The 14,373-nt window shown below is 38.1% G+C and overlaps 1 protein-coding gene across 1 annotated transcript in view; it reads left to right on the top strand.

Annotated features, from left to right (window-relative positions):
• The first annotated feature begins 822 nt into the window (after positions 1-822).
• The window catches only part of LOC136874403 (fas apoptotic inhibitory molecule 1), a 29,974-nt gene continuing 16,423 nt past the window's right edge, over positions 823-14,373 (top strand). The window contains exon 1 of the mRNA XM_067148036.2: positions 823-939. Within this exon, the coding sequence (XP_067004137.1) occupies positions 823-939 (117 nt within the window). The remainder of the gene's footprint in view (positions 940-14,373) is intronic.

Genomic DNA, 14,373 nt, shown 5'->3' on the forward strand with positions numbered 1-14,373 from the left:
ACAAGTTGATTCTTTTTGACAATATGGCTCAAATATGAAATTTATCATGTGCAACAAGACGCCAGTCGATTGGGAGACCAGCCTCATCCATTACGGACAACTCAAGTGGAAGACACTCGGGTACTCTCCCTATAGTCCTGATCTGTCCCCATGCGATTATCACGCCTTCGGTCCCCTCAAAATGGCCTCAAAGGGTCGATGCTTCCTGTCGGACGAGTATACGCAACAGGACGGTGTTTTACCACATCGGGATCATCAACCTGGTGCGTCGGTGGGATGAGTGTCTCAATGCTCATGGCAATTTTGCCTGATTTGCATCCTGATTCAGGACTGTACGGCCGTCAAACAAAAAACTTTTTGATCGCCCCTTATTTATGTCTGTGTGCTGGATGTTGTTTTAGGTTGAAAGTTTGAGTGTTTTATTCTTTGTTGTGATTGCTGTCTTGTACTCTTTCTGAAACAAGAAAACTTGTATTTTTTTTTTAATGTGTGTGTTACCATCTGTATTTTGTTCTTATGTTAGAAGCTGTCAATGTTTGAGTGTTACTATATAATTTTATTTTCTTCCATTATACAGTATTTGTAAATGTTAATTCCTCTTCATTAATAATAAAATTGAATCATGATACTTCACCTGGTATGGCCAGGCTGTACATTTTCCAATGTCTTCTGAAAATTATGAAATATAGTCTATCAAGTGGTTCAATTAGTAGAGTAACATTTTATTTTATTCGTAAATTTTTAAAGTTATACTTAGAAGATTTTCTTTTAAATTTCATTGTTAATCAAATCATTCATTATCTAATGATTGCAGAACTGAGGATGTCATCAGGGAACAATGTGGCATACTGGGAAGTGCCAATGAGTGATGGGCTCCACAGAATAGAATTTGAACATGGTACAACTTCTGGCAAGCGAGTTGTAAAAGTAGATGGCAAGGTACAGTTCTTCAGCATTCTCTTATAAGCAATAGTGGCTGTATGTGTTTTAGAGAAAATGTATTTTATTGATACTTGAACATTTCTTTTTTTTTTTTTTAAATCAGTTTTAACTTGATTTCATATTTATTGCATTCTAAGATTATAGATAGGTATCCTTGAAACTGAAGAGGGAACATGTATCATGAGACTGGGCGTCAAGGAATCATTCTTTTCAACCAGGCTTCACCCTGTTTAGACTGTTCGTTCAAATAGTCTTACTAAAGGAAACAGTAGGGTCTACAAATGTCATTCTAGTCACAAGGTGAGCCAAAAAAATTTGTTTGGTCATACAAAAGCAATAGCACCAACAACATGTTTGTACTTGTTTCTTCTTCCTTCTGCTCCCTCTTTTTACACTGTCCTGTCATGGCATTTGTCTTGTGATACCCCCTGTTGGTAGGGGACACAGACGAAGAATACACCCACGGTATCCTCTGCCTGTCGTAAGAGGCGACTAAAAGGGGCGACCAAGGGATGATCAAATTAGATCCATGAGACTATTTGTAATTAGTACCATCACACAGGGAACACCATGGGTCACTTTTACTTGCACGTTGTACCACTATGTTAGGTACAAAATAGGTTTGTGATTAGTAGCGACAGTGTATGGTTCAGGATGCATTTTACAGTACCTATGATTCGTACCCTTATATGAGCAACACCATGGCTCTGCCTTGCCTATGCTTAGTACCCACTATGTGAGGAACACCACGGGATAGTGCGGGTCCCTGTGGTTAGTCTACATATGTGAGGGATGCCATAGGTTTGCATTGCCTGTATACCGTAGGTTTGCCTTGCCTGTAAATAGTGCCGCAATGTGCAAAACACCATAGGTCTGTGTTACATGTGCAAATTACCTTACCTGTGAATAGTACCATAATGTGTGGAATACCACGAGTCTACGCTACTTTTGATTAGTACTGCAACATGACAAATAGCATGGTTCAACTTTCCTAGTGATAAGTACCATTATTAGGGGCCGATGACCTGAATTTTGGACCAGTTTCGCCTACAAGCATCATCAGTTCAGCATTGTACTTTAGAAGCTGTTCCTTGGTCAGTAATATTATTGTTTAACACTAGTTTCCGGGAATGTGGGGCATTTTGGGATGGATCCATTGATTGTTTTAACTTCATATCCATCCATTCATTCTTTGTTCTCACATTTTCAAATTCTGGTCAGTGGAGGATTATGTATTTTTAAATTGTCATAACATTTTGTCTCATTTTGTACCATTAGGGGCCGATGCCCTAGATGTTAGGCACCTTTAAACAAGAATCATCATCATCATCATCATCATGTCTTGTAATATATCCATTTCATGTTCCTATCATTCTATATCAGACTCAAGTAATGAAATTAAATGTACAATATCTATTGAGAGGGTAGACATGTCAGACTGGAAATCTTTGGTTGTGAATTGTTTCTGTGCTCCTACATTTATTTTGTGGATTGCCTAGATCATGGACAGCAGACTAAGAATTTGAACTTACAGTCAAAGAATGGGTTCTACAGCTCTTCAATAACTGTGTGAGCAGATGTAAAAGAACAGAGTAATCACCCTCCTCAACCTGCCAAGGGAGAGAACCACCTTAAAAATTACATGCCAATTGCCCTTCCATGTCATAGTGCCCTGTGTTTCAGATATGTAACATCTCAAAACTTCTAAAATATTTTCAATATGCCAGAAATTTTTGTAAGTATGTTTTTAGCAATTATGAATGAGTAAAGGAAAGAAAAACAAATTTTTAAATTCATTATGTTATGTCTGGTCACTAGAGGGTTACATCAACTACTAGAACAACCCTATACTGTGATTGACCCACTATTTCCAAGGAAATTTCACTTGAAATGAGTCTCCACTCACAGTGTAAAGCAAACTTCTTCCCACGATTACGAACATCTGTTCAGAATTACTAGCGAAATTTTCCAGCAATGTAATGCAATAGTAACTTCTGAGAGGCTGCGGCTAACAGAGGTGGCCCTTGTGGTCAAATGTAGTTCTGTCTCTGATTTGAGGGTGGTTGTAGATGGAAAGGCACATACGTTACCATGCTCCTCGCTTGTGGCGATATCTATGCATAAATCATGAGGTCATCTGCATGCGTGTGCAGATAGTCTTCAGGTTCATAACACAATCTCCAGTGTACTCCCTGCATTCAGTCAAAACAAACAGCTGTCAGTGTAACGGAACTTTGATATATTGTAAGTCGAATGCTTTCGATCAATTGATGAAATCAGGTCGAAACAAAAGGAACAATTTTGAATTATCCATGAATATGCATGAATATGCATTAGAACTGGGTGTTGATGTGCTAATGTGCTCTTGAGAGCCCACTGCCACAGTTGAAAGGCAGTATTGTACATAAATATGTCATAGTATTTATATTCATGAAAATAGCTTCAATTTTCTTTCAGCTTATTAGAGCTAGAGGCAATGCATTTGAAGCTGGAAACCACTTTGGTCAGCATTACAGATGTATTTGTAGTCAAAAGCACGTAAAATCTACTGTATGTTGCTAACATAGTCTGCTGCGATTTGCTTTGGTGAGGCTGGCATTTATGTTGAACTCTTGTTTTAAATGTTGTAACTTTTCTTAGTCCTGTACAGTAATGTCATTCGAAGTTCTATAGTCAGGTATCAGAGGCTTTGAAAACTTCATGTCCCATATCACTAGCTATTTGCCATGCCATTCATTGCAAATTATCACAAATTGTTTGCAGCTGCTCTTCATGTGCATGTGTAAACATCATGTAAACACTGGTTCATAACAGTGAAGCCTTGTCTTCTAATGATAGTCCATGGTGTTTTTCCTTGACAACATATACCCACTCGTTAATACGAAAACTAGTACAGATTGTCTTCTTACCATGGGTTGGGTGTTATGCCATGTGGTCAAGAAATTTGTTTCTCTTTTCTGTGGAAAGTGGTTTGCTTTTCTTGCATTTGTGATGGGGATGGAAGTGAAGCGTCTGATGTACTTCCATGTGCTGTCAATCTTATAACTCCATCCTCATCAGAATCCTGTGTATTTCTTCCCACGGGTGAAGTTTAAGAAATCGGAGATTGTTATTAGTGGAATACTGTGTAGAAGGGATACTGACTGGAGGGTGATTGGGGATTTAAATGAGACTATGGAGTGGGTATGTGGGAAACTGGGAGTGAAATTTCTAGATCCAAATGGGTGGGTAGGAGATAGGGATCTGCGCTCAGATGGCCTTCATTTAAACCGCAGTGGTACGTATAAGTTAGGAAATTTGTTTGGAAGGGTAATAGGGAGGTACATTCAGGGAAACGGGATGGCCTAGGGAGCGGTGATAAGGGAACAGGGAACTGGAAATCAAGTAGGGATGACATAAAATTGTTAGTGTTGAACTGTAGAAGTATTGTAAGGAAAGGAATTAAGTAATTTAATAGATATATATTCACCAGATATTGTAATAGGAGTTGAATCATGGCTGAGAAATGATATAATGGATGCAGAAATTTTCTCACAGCACTGGAGTGTGTATCGTAGAGATAGGATAGGAAGGGTGGGAGGCGGAGTGTTCATTCTGGTGAAAGAAGAATTTGTAAGCTACGAAAAAGTTAAAGATGAGACACATGAAATTCTAGGTGTAAGGCTCATTTCTAAAGATAATAGGCAACTTGATATATTTGGAGTGTACAGATCGGGAAAGGGTAACACTGACGCGGATTCGGAATTATTTGATAGGATAGTCAGCTATGTGGGAAACGACATGGAAAGAAATGTGATTGTAGTGGGAGATCTTAATTTGCCAGATGTCAATTGGGAAGGAAATGCGAACGACAGGAAGCATGACCAACAAATGGCAAATAAGTTAATATGGGAAGGACAGCTGATTCAGAAAGTGATGGAACCAACCAGAGGGAAAAATATCCTGGATGTCGTGCTGACAAAACCAGATGAGCTCTATAGGGAAACTGAAGTAATAGATGGTATTAGTGATCATGAAGCTGTTTTTGTGGTAGTTAAAAATAAATGTGATAGAAAGGAAGGTCTTAAAAGTAGGACTGTTAGGCAGTACCATATGGCTGATAAAGCAGGCATGAGGCAGTTTCTAAAAAGTAACTAAGATCGGTGGAAAACGGTAAATATAAATGTAAACAGACTCCGGGATGGGTTTAAAGAAATTGTTGAGGAATGCGAAAACAGGTTTGTACCATTAAGGGTGTTAAGGAATCATAAAGACCCACCTTATTATAATAGAGAAATAAAGAGACTAAGAAGGAGGTGCAGACTGGAAAGAAATAGAGTTAGAAATGGCTGTGGAAGGAAGGAGAAATTGAAGGAACTTACTAGAAAATTGAATCTAGCAAAGAAGGCAGCTAAGGATAATATGATGGCAAGCATAATTGGCAGTCATACGAATTTTAGTGAAAAATGGAAGGGTATGTATAGGTATTTTAAGGCAGAAACAGGTTCCAAGAAGGACATTCCAGGAATAATTAATGAACAAGGGGAGTGTGTATGTGAGGATCTTCAAAAGGCAGAAGTATTCAGTCAGCAGTATGTAAAGATTGTTGGTTACAAGGATAATGTCGAGATAGAGGAGGAGACTAAGGCCAAAGAAGTAATAAAATTTACATATGATAACAATGACATTTACAATAAGATACAAAAGTTAAAAACTAGAAAAGCGACTGGAATTGATCAGATTTCTGGGGATATACTAAAGACAATGGGTTGGGATATAGTACCATATCTGAAGTACTTATTTGATTATTGTTTGGTCAGAGGAGCTATACCAGATGAATGGAGAGTTGCTATAGTTGCCCCTGTGTATAAAGGAAAGGGTGATAGACATAAAGCTGAAAATTACAGGCCAGTAAGTTTGACATGCATTGTATGTAAGCTTTGGGAAGGCATTCTTTCTGATTATATTAGACATGTTTGTGAAATTAATAACTGGTTCGATAGAAGGCAATTCGGTTTTAGGAAAGGTTATTCCACTGAAGCTCAACTTGTAGGATTCCAGCAAGATATAGCAGATATCTTGGATTCTGGAGGTCAAATGGACTGTATCGCGATTGACCTGTCTAAAGCATTTCATAGGGTGGATCATGGGAGACTACTGGCAAAAATGAGTGCAATTGGACTAGACAAAAGAGTGACTGAATGGGTTGCTATATTTCTAGAAAATAGATCTCAGAGAATTAGAGTAGGTGAAGCTTTATCTGACCCTGTAATAATTAAGAGGGGAATTCCTCAAGGCAGTATTATCGGACCTTTATGTTTTCTTATATATATATAAATGATATGAGTAAAGGAGTGGAATCGGAGGTAAGGCTTTTTGCGGATGATGTTATTCTCTATAGAGTGATAAATAAGTTACAAGATTGTGAGCAACTGCAACGTGACCTCGAAAATGTTGTGAGATGGACAGCAGGCAATGGTATGTTGATAAACGGGGTTAAAAGTCAGGTTGTGAGTTTTACAAGTAGGAAAAGTCCTCTCAGTTTTAATTACTGCGTTGATGGGGTGAAAGTTCCTTTTGGGGATCATTGTAAGTATCTAGGTGTTAATATAAGGAAAGATCTTCATTGGGGTAATCACATAAATGGGATTGTAAATAAAGGGTACAGATCTCTGCACATGGTTATGAGGGTGTTTAGGGGTTGTAGTAAGGATGTAAAGGAGAGGGCATATAAGTCTCTGGTAAGACCCCAACTAGAGTATGGTTCCAGTGTATGGGACCCTCACCAGGATTACCTGATTCAAGAACTGGAAAAAATCCAAAGAAAAGCAGCTCGATTTGTTCTGGGCGATTTCCGACAAAAGAGTAGCGTTACAAAAATGTTGCAATGTTTGGGTTGGGAAGAATTGAGAGAAAGAAGAAGAGCTGCTCGACTAAGTGGTACGTTCCGGGCTGTCAGCGGAGAGATGGCGTGGAATGACATTAGTAGACGAATAAGTTTGAATGGTGTTTATAAAAGTAGGAAAGATCACAATATGAAGATAAAGTTGGAATTCAAGAGGACAAACTGGGGCAAATATTCATTTATAGGAAGGGGAGTTAGGGATTGGAATAACTTACCAAGAGAGATGTTCAATAAATTTCCAATTTCTTTGAAATCATTTAGGAAAAGGCTAGGAAAACAACAAATAGGGAATCTGCCACCTGGGCGACTGCCCTAAATGCAGATCAGTATTGATTGATTGATTGAATAGGATTTAAATGGAATCTTCAAATGCAATACTTGGTCTCCTATTTCATGACAAATATCATCTACAATATCAAGAGTAGGCCTATATTTTGTTTTCAATTGTAGCTCTTCATCAGTTAGGAAATCTGTAAACAATATGGCATTATTTTCAATTACAGCTGTGTGAATTCCTATATTGGAAACTGTTATCATCCAGGTCCAATTATTATTTAGTTACTGATAGTGTCATCCATGATCACTTAATCCTGTGACATGACGATAGTTGCTTTTTACCTGAAATGTGTCATCTTCAACTTTTACACAATGTAATTAGCAATGTTTGCTTTATTTATCAGAATTCTTACTTCTCTTTTTGTAACCTGCACAAACCAAGAATAGAGACTTTGTCACTACACAGTCCAGACCTTCACTGTCACTGTTACGACCAGGAGTTCCATTAGCAGCCTATATTTACATTATCAAGTACTAGTGACCCCTACTATCGATGGTCAAAGTTTGTTTGCAAATGCACAGGTGAACTGGAGAGATCTATTTGTTAGTTTAAATCTAAATGGACATGTTTTAATGTTTGTCACGCAGCATTATTAAATGTTGAGGCATTGGCTTTAATGGTAATATTGATATGGATTTCTTTGACCTATAATCCTGTGCCAATGCACAGGTTAGTGGATTCAGGTTGTGCAACAATATGAGTACTGACAGTACATAAGCTTGCTTGTATGTGCTGAAGTGGCAGAGTGCATGGAAGATATTACTGTGAGGTGTTACCAGTGCACAGTCTTTTAAGTTTGAAATTCATTTATAGATTCATAATTTAATTAGTTTTGGTTAGAGAATTTGTCACTTTAAATTAAGTGGATAAGTTTTAGAGAGTGTGCTGTTAGACTTAAGGGTAATGAAATGGCATATGTCTTTTAGTGCCGGAAGTGTCAGAGGACAAATTCGGCTCGCATGTCATGATGGGGATGAAATGATGACACGTACACCCAGCCCCTGTGCCAGCGGAATTAACCAACTATGGTTAGAATTCCTGACCCTGCCGGGAATCAAACCCGGGACCCCTGTGACCAAAGGCCAGAACATTAACCATTTATCCGTGGAGGTGGATGACTTATGGGTGAAGTGCTAGTATGATTTTTTTTAAAATTAGGAATTACACTCTAGGAATTTTTTTTAGGAATTATACTATAGAAGAGTAAAAGAAAGAGGAAAAATAGGTGGTTACAATCTCGCTGGGGCAATCAATGATGAACGTTATGGGATCGCAACTTACATCAGATCCCAGTTAACTGATTTTAAAGTTGTTTATGAAGACAACTCAACAGATATCTCTGTCCTGGCAGTGGAAATTTCAGGCATTACTGTTGTGAATATCTATAAACCACCAGGAGTTAGTTGGTCCAGCCGTTCATTAAAAGTTTTTGATCACCCTGTTTTGTACGTCGGAGATTTCAATAGTCACAGTCCAGCATGGGGATGCAAATTCGAAGATGACAATGGGTCCAACCTAAATAACTGGATTGAAGCAAACTCCCTACAACTCATCCACAATGCTAAACATCCTGGCACATTTCATTCTGGCAGATGGCTAAAGGATTATCCTCCTGACCTGTGCATAGTGTCACAGTCAACTCCTGAGAATCAACACATGGTACAACAAAAGGTCATCAGTTCCTTTCCTCACAGTCAACACAGACCAGTTATTATTTACTATGGCACTGAGATCCCTCTTGTGTCTTCATTACCACAACCTCGTTGGAATTTTCGACTAGCAAAGTGGGATAAATTTGCAGAAGGGCTTGATAACACTGTACAGTGGATACCACCAGTTCCTGAAAATTACAATAGATTTGTCAACGCCATAAAAGCTAATGCTAGGAAGTTCATTCCCCAGGGATATCGTAAGACGTATATACCAGGATGGTCAGAAGAATGTAATCAGCTCTACGCCGAATAAATCTAGGAGAGAGAAGTGGCACAGAACTACAGCAGAGATGGACTTCACACACTCTAGTCCTAAAGCCTGGAAACTCATAAGAAAACTTGGCAGTGACCCTACAATGAAACGCAGAAGTTTGCCAATGAACCCAAACACCATTGCCTCCAGACTGACACAAATCTCTAGAGCAAAGATGGACAAGGTACACTCAAGAAGTGTTAAGAAGCAACTAAGAACAAGAAGATCACAGTTGACATCCAATCCGGAGTATTCCTGTGACTTCAGTACTGAAGAACTGGACAAGGCTCTATCCAACATAAAGATAAATAAAGCTGTTGGTCTGGATGAAATGGCTAGTCAACTTCTTCAATGAAATTCTACGAACTGGTAAATTACCTAAGTTGTTCAAACAAGCCAAAGTAACTGCAGTCTTAAAACCAGGAAAGGAAGGAACTGATGCTGCACATTATCGACCAATTTCACTCCTTAGCGTAATCTACAAGATGCTCGAAAGAATGATACTTAACCGTATCCAGGAAGCAATAGAAAGAGTCATCCCAGTTGAGCAAGGGGGTTTCAGAAAGAATCATAGTTGTTGTGATCAGGTGTTAACACTGACAACAGAGATGAAGCAGGATTCCAGAAAAGACTGAAGACTGCTGCAGCTTTTGTCAACCTTACATCAGCCTATGACACGGTCTGGAGAGAGGGACTGTTGCTCAAGTTTGTTCAAGTCATCCCTTATCAGAAGCTAGCATGCTTACTAAACAACATGTTATCCAACCGTCGACTTGCTGTATTTCTGAACGGTGAAAGAAGCAGGTGGAGATCTCTAAATAACGGTTTACCCCAAGGGTCAGTTTTATCTTCCATTCTATTCAATCTTTACATCCATGACCCGCCAAGAGCAACTTCAAAGAAGATACAATTTGCAGATGATCTAGCTTTAATTACTCAGAATACGGATTTGGCACACTGTGAGGATGTATTTACAGAGGACCTAGCTACCATGTGTGACTATTTTCAAAAATGGAGACTCCAACCAAATCCTAGTAAAACGGAAGTACCGGTAACGGCATTCCACCTGCATAACGTGGAAGCTAATCAGAAGCTACATGTGTTTTTTAATGGAACAGAAGTCTCCCACAACTTCTTCCCAAAATATCTGGGTGTCACACTGGATCGATCCTTGTCGTTCAAACAGCATTGCTTGAATCTATCAAAGAAGCTGAGTACAATAGTAAATCTACTGCATAAACTAGCGGGTAGCAACTGGGGTGCAGATGCAAACACTCTTCGCACTGCTTCACTTTCTCTAGCATACTTGGCTGGTGAGTACTGCACTCTGTGTGGGAAAACAGCGTACATTCGAACAAGATTGACGTACAGCTCAATGAAACCATGAGAGTTGTTACTGGTACAGTGAGGTCCACTCCTACTCAGTGGCTGCCTGTTTTAGCAAACATTGCTCCTCCAGATCTGAGGAGAAAAGCAGTGAAAGTACAGTTGCTCAAGAAGACCTTTACACACAGGAACTCACTTTTGTTCAATGCCTTACGAGATCCACCTGTGATGAGGTTAAAATCCAGGAATCCACTCTGGACTGACCCACACTCCTATGAAAAATTCAGTGTAACAGCAGAATGGAGACAGCGATGGGAGCAATGTCCACCCACCAGCACCTTTTTGATTAAAGACCCAACGAAGAAAGTGCCAGGTTTCGATCTTCCTCGACATGAGTGGTCAAAACTCAACCGTTTCAGAACAGGCCACGGCAGGTGCCGATATATGATGAAAAAGTGGGGATATTGTGAAAGTGCTGCGTGTGAGTGTGGTGCTGAGAAGCAGACATTGCTCCATGTTGTTGAGAGCTGTCCACTGTCAGCATTTAAGAACGGTTTACGGACCCTGCATGAATTGACACCATGTGCAGTGGACTGGTTGTCAAAGCTGGACATTCTAGTTTAATTACATCTATATTTTAATTTGTATGTTAATTGTATATTTTTACACATTATGCTTGTAAATGCCATATGATAATAATAATAATAATAATAATAATAATAATAATAATAATAATATAATATAATATAATATAATATAATATAATATAATATAATATAATATATATTATTATTATTATTATAAGAAAGTAATGCAATGTGAAGGACTTGGAGAAAAAATTATAGAATATGCACAAGCAATGTACAAAAACTTTGCAGCAGTGTCCATACACCTTTGGGAAGGACAGAGTATTTTTGGAATTAAATTGGACTACAACAAGGAAGTGTGCTGTCACCACTGTTATTCATAATGATTATGTAAGAAATTGTAAAGGAAACAAAGGAAAAATGTGGGGCCAGGGAGCTGAAGGTAATGCTGCTTACAGATATTATTGTGGGGTGGGGAGCAAACACAGTGAAAGTACAAAGTCAACTTGACATGTCGAGTGAGATTATTGAAAATTATGGAATGAAAATCAGCATGGAAAAGAGTAAGGCAATGGTGTTGATTACAGGAGAAAAGGAAGGGAAAGGAATTGTAAAAATTATGGGACTAAGCCTTGAAATTGTGGAGAGCTTCAAGTAGGTATTTCAAAAGCAAACTGATTGTAATGCATAGGGTTTGCTCTGCTATCATTTGTAACGTTGAGCGTGTTACTGTAAGTACAGGGTAGCAGTAGAGTATACACCTCAGCTGCCAGTTTGTACAGTAATGATCATCACGGCAGCGATAGTGCACTGCTACCTTATGTGTCATTGAATTGATTAACAGTAAAGTTTCTTAGGTGGCTGGGTGAGAATCGAGAATAGTTCCACAGTGACCATGACTACATAGTAGGAGCAGTGAAGAGTGCTCAGCTACAGTTTGGCACAAATACCAAGTAATGCTATATCCAAGGCCTAGTTACAAAGATAACAGCAAATGATAAATATAATGTAAGGCTGGGAAAGGAGCGGAAGCATGGACAAAACAGCCGGGAGGTAGAGATCCTATTGGATTGTACAGGAATATAAATAAGATACAGTACATAAACAAGATTTCAAAAATGCTCACAAAGGGAAATGGATGGGGAGAAGCAATTGCAAGAAAAAAAGGGTGGGAGAGATTGCAGTGATCACAAGAGAATTGTTTGCAGATTAGGAATATACTCTCACAATATAACCTGAAAAAAATGAGCAGAAGAAGCATACAATAATGAAACAAAATGGGAGATACCAAGATATCACATAATAAAGCATAGTTCCCAAGCAAGTTGAATGCTAGATGATCAATGCCCATCATGAAATTCAATACAAAATACAATATGAATTAAGACTTCCCAACTGTATCTTACATTATAAACATATATAAAAGGAATACAGATAGTAAATTACAAATAATATACCCAAAAAGTTGAACATCAAATACAAACAACATTAGTTAAAGGGGAAAAAAGATGATCAAAGAAAAGGATAGGAAAGTCTAAATGTCCAGGGATTAGCAGAAACAAATTGCGTTGAAGCTAGTACTTTGGTTCACTCAGTTCATCATCCAAATAGTTCACATCACAAATTTTAGTCAGGTGACAGACTTTTTTTTTTTTTCATATCTGTCTGTCCTAGTTGGGTGCTGATATTATCGCTAAGTAGTTCATGTTTTATGTGTAGTTTTTTAGATCTGTTGCAAAGAAACCTGACTCAAGATTCTGAACACCTCAAAAGAAATGATGTGGCAGTACAAGCTGGCATGTCCATAAACAGTCATCAAAAGAGAAAAAAATCCTGTATATTACGCTTCTATTCACCTGGTCTTTGGTAGCAAAGTTATCTGTGTGTGTGTGTTTAATTTTCAAGATGAAGAAAATAACTGTTTTACATCCTCCCAGGCAGCAAAAAAGTGAAATGGAAGAGATCACATAAGCTTAATAAACAACGAAGAAACAGCATCAACATCATGTGATAATAATGCTGGAAATGAGACTGCAAGTTTGGAATTTGTTGAAAGCAGATTGGCAATAAGATTCACTACTAGTACTTGTTTATATTTACTTTTCTGTTCATCATATTTTTAATATGTTAATTTTAAAGTAGGGATGTTTTGTGGAATTCAAACTGAGAGTACACCTTAAAATTGTTTTAGAATAAAAAAGCTCTGGATAGAGATAAATAATGCAAGAAGTGCAAATAGTCATATGTAGAAAGGAATATCAAAAGGAACACACAAGGATAAACATGACGGCAAGCCAGAGTGGGAGGAGGGAGAAATATAAAAAGTGAAAGGACAAGGACAGTATCCACATCTTCACACACTGCCTTCATCAAACAGGTTGGATATTATACTATGTTCTAAATAAGATACACAATAGAGTCCTGCTAATACAAACTAATTGGTACTGTTCGGATTGGCAAATATTTGGATTGTCAGAATTTTCTTGCAAAATCCAGCATGTGCTGCAAGTATGAAGACTGGCATATAATAACCAAATAGGAATAACTGACTATGTAAAGCAAAAGACTAGTGACTGATGTGTATACAGTGCTGTTTTTTATTCATTTCTGTGTAATCAAACACTTATTCTTATTCTTCTTCTTTATCATCATCATCATCCATTCACTTTTCCAGATTCTCTCTGGGTAGGGAGGGCAGTAATCAAACACTATGGAACCCAATTAACTGTTACATTATTTTACTTCAATTTCTGCCTCAAAATACTCTTGCAATACTCAATACAATATTATTTTATATTGATTTCATATATAAATAATAAAAATACAAACAATTTTCATTAAGAAATACGTTTTTTCATTTCCGTACAACTCTGGTACTTCAAAAATTTTAGTTCAGATTAAGCGTTTCCAGATTAATGGGACTCTACCGTACAAACCACGAATTTGAAAATTGGAAATCTTTGTCTAGAAGAGGTAAGGGGGAAGCACTGTACAGCACAGTGCACGAGACTAAAAAGTGGATATCTAACGAGAGTGGGTTATGTACTTCAGAATGTGTGAGGTGTTTAAAGGTGAATGCAAATACTGCTACAGTCAAATCATTTCCGGTCATTCCTTAGACAGTACCCTGTTCAGACAGGCTCACACAGAACTCACATCACCATGTTGTAAGCTCAAAGATAGCGGACGGCCTGAGGAAGGACTGGACAGTAGATGAGGAAATTTCCTGTCTTACTGTGAATGGAGGATTGACATGATAGCATAATCCACAAACACAAATCGAGGTGTAATTGTGGATCACGCAATAAGAATTGAGTTCAGAAATGAACACG

Source organism: Anabrus simplex, chromosome 5 (assembly GCF_040414725.1).
Source record: "Anabrus simplex isolate iqAnaSimp1 chromosome 5, ASM4041472v1, whole genome shotgun sequence".
Taxonomy (NCBI): Eukaryota; Metazoa; Arthropoda; class Insecta; order Orthoptera; family Tettigoniidae; genus Anabrus; species Anabrus simplex.